Source organism: Atractosteus spatula, chromosome 26 (assembly GCF_055471065.1).
Source record: "Atractosteus spatula isolate fAtrSpa1 chromosome 26, fAtrSpa1.hap1, whole genome shotgun sequence".
Classification (NCBI taxonomy): domain Eukaryota; kingdom Metazoa; phylum Chordata; class Actinopteri; order Semionotiformes; family Lepisosteidae; genus Atractosteus; species Atractosteus spatula.
In genome coordinates, this window is record NC_142731.1 from 10,380,732 (window position 1) to 10,387,551 (window position 6,820).

At 52.9% G+C, this 6,820-nt stretch overlaps 1 protein-coding gene across 1 annotated transcript; it reads right to left on the reverse strand.

Annotated features, from left to right (window-relative positions):
- Positions 1-1,129: 1,129 nt before the first annotated feature.
- Positions 1,130-6,820, reverse strand: LOC148814847 (keratin, type I cytoskeletal 19-like). Its single transcript, XM_088906277.1, has 8 exons — positions 5,925-6,820; positions 4,695-4,777; positions 3,944-4,100; positions 3,472-3,633; positions 3,026-3,151; positions 2,438-2,658; positions 1,963-1,979; positions 1,130-1,567 (listed from the first exon to the last, which is right to left on the reverse strand). Exons 1-8 carry the CDS (start codon positions 6,432-6,434, stop codon positions 1,527-1,529), a joined length of 1,317 nt encoding a protein of 438 aa, XP_088762403.1. The 5' UTR covers positions 6,435-6,820; the 3' UTR covers positions 1,130-1,526.

Below are 6,820 nucleotides of genomic sequence, written 5' to 3' on the forward strand. Positions count from 1 at the left end.
CTCTCACTGCTGTTCTTTGGAGAGAAATGGAGCTGCCTGATAGCTGTAGGACAAAGGGGTAAGTGGGTGAGCAGGTGGGAGGACTGAGAGAAAGGCTGAGGTGTTTGCTCGGCTCCTGTCAATATTTACTCAGCAAGCCAGAAGTGCTGTGAGGTCTTGGCTCAAAGCCCAAACCTTTCCAGGCTCAAAGGGTTCAGCTATATTGTCGCTGAGCAACACTGTGCTCACAAGTACTTATTACTGAAGTCTAGCGTCTTTAAACAAGGTGAGGCAGAGGGTTGATACAGCTTCTTGGACGCTAAATGCAAGGTGGTCGGGCAAAGCTGGACAGCAGAGACTGAAGTGAACTGGAACTGTATTCCCAGCTGAGAGGCTCAGCTGAGCTCTGCTGTCCTCCTGCACAGACGGTTCTCTCTGCATCCTGATGCCCGTGAGCCTGCATGGTGCAAGTTCACTGCATTGCTCTTGCTTTCTCGGGGCTCCCCACTGCACCATATCACTCTGCAACTCACAGCTGGCAGCCCACTGGAGCTCGGCAGGTGTGAGCCTGGTCAGTACCTGGATGGGAGACCTCCTGGGAAAGCTGAGGCTGCTGCTGGAAGAGGTGTTAGTGGGGGCAGCAGGGGGCGCTCACCCTGCGGTCCATGTGGGTCCTAATGCCCCAGTATAGTGACGGTGACACTATACTGTAAACAGGTGCCGTCCTTCAGATGAGACATAAAACCGAGGTCCTGACTCTCTGTGGTCATTAAAAATCCCAGGGCGTTTCTCGAAAAGAGTAGGGGTGTAACCCCAGCATCCTGGCCAAATTTCCCATTGGCCCTTACCAATCATGGCCTCCTAATAATCCCCATCTCTGAACTGGCTTCATTACTCTGCTCTCCTCCCCACTGAGAGCTGGTGTGTGGGGAGCGTTCTGGCGCACTATGGCTGCCGTCACATCATCCAGGTGGGGCTGCACACTGGTGGTGGTGGAGGGGATCCCCATTACCTGTAAAGCGCTTTGAGTGGAGTGTCCAGAAAAGCACTATATAAGTGTAAGCAATTATTATAATTATTATTACCCCTCTGGTCTTCACCAGCAGTTTACCACCTTCCCAACATTAGAGAAAAAGCACAAAGCAGCTGCTTTTTATTTTTCACCACCAAAACTTTATTTTCAGAGACAGGGAGTTTACAGAGGGAGGGAGGGAGGAGCTGGGAGGGGGAGCAGTGCGGAGACCGGCAGTGTCCAGTCTGGCCTCTCGGGGTGGCCTGAACTGGGGGCGCGGTCTTGATCACCCCGGGTTGGAACTGGGGGACCCTGACCGCGAGCTGTCATCGAAGTTTGCCTCCACCTCTCCCCGAGAGAGAGGAGGGTCCGGCCGGACTCGTGTTTTCTTGTGCGGACACAGGCGTGGAGCAGAGGGGGACACTGTTGGTTTCCAGGGATGGGTGTCAGGCAGGAGGGGCGCAGAGTTGGGGGGGTTGCTGCTGTCTGTCTCTGCGGTGCTGAGTGCTGATCTGTCTCAGGTCTGTCCCAGGCTTTAGGTGCGGGTGATGACAGTCGTTGTTGTTACGCTTCCCTCTGTAAGACGGAGAGAAAAGTCTTTCAGATCTTTGCACTTCGCTCCCCACACTTGTGTCACACAAACAGCTGTGCATCTTGCTACCTTGTGCCATTTCTTATAAAGCACGCCGGAATCCGTCAGTAGTCTGTGGATCATGAGCAGCAGTTCTCGTGATTTAATGTTAAATCACTTCTTGATTTATTTAGTTTCAACCTTTAAATAAATCCCTGACTTTTGGAAGAGCCCCAGAAGAGCTCAGTTGCACAGAATGTCTTCTCTATGATTCAATTTACATTCAGAGCCATGCATTCAGCTCCAGGGATATCTAGGCAAGTAGCTGGAATATGCACATAAACTTTTTTTTGACTGTGTTAATTAAAAAAACAAGTACATTGGTGAAAAGATCACTCACCCTTTCCAGAAGTAGTCCTAAACAAAAAAAAGAAGGAGAAACAAGTGTCAGGGTAGGTTTCGGTCATGTGTTGGGGTGCACAACACCAAGCTGCAGAGTCAGAGTGAAAAGTGTGATGGAGAGAGGCACAGAGAGGGCGGGAGAGCGAGGGAGGAGAAGGTCGAGCTTTGTTGGCACAGGGTGGCACTGTTCTTGCCTGCTGGCGGAGCAGCGGCTCTGTGGCTAAGGATCTGCGCCTATGGCTGGAAGGCTGTTGGTTCAAATCCCGCAGCTGGCAGAGGAATCCTATTCCTGAGCAAGGCCCTTAACCCCAACTGCTCCAGGGGTGCCGAATAAATGGCTGACCCTGCGCTCTGACCCCAAGCTTCTCTCCCTGTCTGTGTGTCTCATGGAGAGCAAGTTGGGCTCTGCGAAAAGACAAATTCCTAATGCAAGAAATTATATGGCCAGTAAAGTGATCTTATCTTAATCTTACCTGGTCTCCTCGGTCTCCAGCAGCTTGCGATAGGTGGCGATCTCCTGCTCCAGCCGTGACTTGATGTCCAGCAGCAGCTGGTACTCGCTGGACTGCCGCTCGGTGTCCACGCGCACCTGCCCCAGCTCCGTCTCCAGCATGTTGATGGTGTTCTGGTAGCTGGCCAGCATGTTGCTGTAGCGCCCCTCTGTGTCTGCCAGCGTGTTCTCCAGCGCTTGTTTCTGCAGGGGGAGAGACAGCAGGGGTCACTGGTCATGGTCATCACCAGTGTGTACCCTGAGAGTCAAGGAATCCAGCCCTAAACCTGGCACTAACCTTGAACTTGACCCCACACCTAAAACTAGTCTCCAAATTCAGGCTTGGTTTTCCAACGTGTGCATCTAACTTTCCTAGGAGTCCCATAACAAGTGAGAAGTGTTTCAAAGTCACTGTAGAAGTAAAGTCTGTGAATGAACTGACCACTGTTCTTTCTATGCACTGCTTTAAGCACACAGCCATTGCACTGAAGTTTTATAGTTTCAGTACAAGATTGTCTCAAAACTGTCTTATTTTGTCATGCACCGCGTGGGCGGCTCCTCTCTCACTCACCATGCTGAGCTGTGACTGCAGCTCGACCTCCAGGCCCTGCAGAGTGCGCCTCAGGTCGGTGATCTCTGTCTTGGTGGTCTGGATGACCTCTGTGCTCTGCGCCACCTCCTTGGACAGGGCGGCTGACTGGAATGGAAAACACGAGAAGGTCAGTGGTGCCCCCTGCTGTTGAGCGTGACACTGGGAGGCAAGGCAGGGGCCGGTGCAGACAGGAAAGCAGGACGTTTGCAGCAAAGTGCAAGTCTGGCTGGACCTGAGATGGACAAAGAGCGTCAAGCTTGTTGAGTGTTCATGGTTCTTGCTCAGAGTTGGACCGGCAGTTACAGTGAGATAGACAGGAAGGTCCCAGCGTGAAGTCTCTTCTTCTTCAGAGCCCAGTCCGGCTCTGTCAACTGGTACAGGGGGGTGGACGGCAGCAGGGAACCAGACAAATCGGCCAGCCGTACCTTGTCGGTGAACCAGGCCTCGGCGTCCCGGCGACTCTTCTCGGCGATGCCCTCGTACTGCGCCCGGATCTCCTCCAGCACCTTGTTCAGGTCCTGCTGTGGCGCTGCGTCCACCTCCACGTTGACTGTGCCGCCCAGCTGAGAGCGCATCGCTGCCAGCTCCTGGGGGACACGGGGACACAGGGACATTGAAACATGTGTGGGAAGAGAGAGAGGATGATAACAAGAGCCCAGAGCCACCTGTTGCTTTATCTTGGACAGAGCCCTGGGTCCATTCTTGAGGCTGACCTTCAGATACAACACACTTACTTAAAAACAGCTAAGAAATAATACGAGCAAAACCGCATCAGTCCTGTGCCTTTGGAGAAACAGGCTCCCAGACTGAACAGCGTCAAAGTGAGACGTCTCCCTCAGTGGAAGCTTGGTATTACTGCATGTTTGATACTGGGTGGGGTTGGGGCGGCAGGAGTACCTCCTCATGGTTCTTCCTGAGGTAGGCCAGCTCGTCCTTCAGGCTCTCGATCTGCATCTCCAGGTCGGCCTTGGTGAGGGTGGTCTGGTCCAGCAGGCGGCGCAGGTTGGCGATGTCAGCTTCCACCGACTGCCTCATCATGAGCTCGTGCTCGTACCTGTGCAGGACAGGGGGGGCGATATGTGAGGACAGGGTTGGGGGGGGCAGGGCGTGGTGCAGTTGGCGTGACCTGTAGGATCTGAGCCCTAGGACTCTGCAGGGACATGTTGGGACAATACTGGGTTGGGAAACTGGAATCTGGGGATCTGAGGAGGATTTGGGTTGGTCTGGCTTCATCAACAAGGTGTAGATAGTAGCTTTCTCTTACAGGAACCCAAATGGGTTGCTCTTCAGGAATTATTAACAGGAAAGATCTACCTCAAACTTTCCAATAACTACAGAAAAAACCCTTTCCAAAAACCCTTCTGTATCCTAGTACCCAGACAGCTATGGAACCACATGTAGGATCAAGGTGGTTGTCCACCACATGTGTCTCCCTTAGTGGAAGTTCATCCTCGTTCGCACTCACATCTGCTAGAAAACACCCAAGTCTTACTGAAGACACTAGTGGAAGCTCAACTGGATACCAGTGGTGTCTTCAGCCTCACGCAGATAAGAAAATCTCTCACAAATCCAAATCATTTGCATTGATTTCAGGGAAATAACTTGTATGAGTTTATTCTCAAGAGAGAGAGATGCAAACTGTCCTTACTTGGTCCTGAAGTCGTCAGCCGCCAGCTTGGAGTTGTCAATCTGCAGGAGGATCTTGGCATTGTCGATGGTGGCATCGGCGATCTGGAACAGAAGCAGGAAAGATAACCTTCATGTTGGATGGAGAAGAGCTACAGCCCATTCCTGGTGCTCGGGGCAGCACACACAGGACAGACAGTGGGTAACGCCCAGGTGATAACACCCAGGCTGGGCTCTGCAGCCTCTGTGAGCTCAGTGCCAGCAGAGTTTTGGCCAGGTTCCTGCACTCAGGTCAAAGTCAACAGAGGTGGGGCTGATCTTTTTTTTCCCTAGCCTATCTGTCACAGAAACACACCTGCATTTACTGATCTGTGTGTTTGTTCCTTTTGTCCTCTCCTGTTCTAGGAGCCTGCGGTGCAAGTTTATATATCTTATAAAATAAATTAAGCCCTTGACTTTTATTCAGACCTGTCAGGACTGTTAAGAGTTTCTCTCGTGATGTTTACTTGTGCAAACTGCTTAAGGAAGTGTTACTTGCTCTTAGGATGCTGTATTTGAAGTGTGACTGTTTCAGTGACTGGTGTTCTCAGAAGATCATGTAGTGAGAATCTATGCTCTTGAGAGAAGCAGGAACGTTGTGCTGATAACTGGCTAGAGCAGTCAATGCTCAGAACTTGACTGTACACCTGCCGCTACTGCACATCCACAACATTGTAGCCTGGAGCATCAGAAACACCAGACAGGTGCAGTAGGAGCTGCCTGCCACACCTACTGCATCAGCCTGATGATCCCTCAGATACGCACAGGGCAGAATACTTTACTACCTTTCCTTTCTCCTCTTCGCGTTTCCTCTCTTGTTTAAGTTCAACTGAGGCATTTTTATAGAAACGTTTTGCCCTTTTGTAAACATGCCATGTTTTGTAAGACACATGACATTGTAACTCTGGTTTAAAGCATAATATCATTCCCTCACAATTCTAACCCTGTCCATGCGGTGCAGTGCTTGCCTCCCTTCGACACAGCTGTCAGCCTCAGAACTAAAGGCCACTAAAGACAGTTGTGGGCATCCTATGATAACAAGTGTGGCTGTGATGTATCCATCACAGGACAACCACGCTTCCACAAAGAAGGTCACACCAACAGCCAGACGTTAGTCATGGTCACAGCATGCTTGTACCTATCAGAGTGTGCAGTAGCACAGAGGAATGATGGTGCACCGACCCAGGAGGGGCAGGGAGCCCAGATGAGTTACCTTGTCTTTCAGGTCGTTGATGGTCTTCCAGTAGGGGCTGTAGTCGCGCTCGGCAGCGGGTCCCTTCTTCTCGTAGAACTCCCGGATCTTCAGCTCCAGCTCGCCGTTGGCGGCCTCCAGCGAGCGCACCTTATCCAGGTAGGTGGCCAGACGGTCGTTCAGGTTCTGCATGGTGGCCTTCTCGTTCAGAGACACCGTGTCGGAGTCCCGGGAGTTGGACAGGCTGAAGCCGCCTCCAGAACCGTAGCCACCTCCGGAACCGTAGCCGCCACCAGAACCGAAGCCTCCTCCAAAGCCGAAGCTGCCTCCGGAACCGAAGCCCCCTCCCGCGCTCCCGTAGCCTGCTCCGAATCCCGAGGACACGGAGCGGGCAGAGGAGGCGGAGATGCGGGCCCTGTCCCCCAGGCCCCCGTACATGCTGAGGGCCTTGGGCGCGGAGGACACCATGCTGACCCGCTTGGTGGTCACCGTGCTGGTGCGCGGGCCACTGCTCATTCTGTACATGGACATGCTGCTGGTGAGGAGGAGAGGAACCACAAGAGCTGCCGAATCCTTGAACCGCTACTGGAGCACCTGAGCCTGGAGATTCAGGAGTCTGCAGCGCAGCCCTGTCCGCCGCCCCCTAATATAGCGCGCACTGGGTGTGGAGGGGAGGCTGCTGGGCAACAGTCCTCCTCCCGTCTCGGATCCTGGGGGGGCTGCAGAGTGCTCGGCAGAGGCGGGGCGACCTGCTGGAATGTTTCTTAAATGATCCGGATTAGTTTCTTGCCCAATGAGAGAACTGGAAAGATATGCTTGTGCCTGCCTGCCAGCTCTTTTGTTGTTTTCGCCTGCTCTGCATTGCACCCTGTCGAACAGCGAACACCAGGAAGACCTGCTCTCCGGCTCCCGAGCCA

What these genes read in the sequence shown, in the direction of transcription:
- LOC148814847 (XM_088906277.1), bottom strand. Translation starts at nt 6,434, where the DNA reads ATGTCCATGTACAGAATGAGCAGTGGCCCGCGCACCAGCACGGTGACC. An exon ending in TCAACGACCTGAAAGACAAG is followed by an intron (nt 4,778 to 5,924) that starts GTAACTCATCTG and finishes CTTCTGTTCCAG; the next exon opens with ATCGCCGATGCCACCATCGA. An exon ending in GCTGACGACTTCAGGACCAA is followed by an intron (nt 4,101 to 4,694) that starts GTAAGGACAGTT and finishes TGTCCTGCACAG; the next exon opens with GTACGAGCACGAGCTCATGA.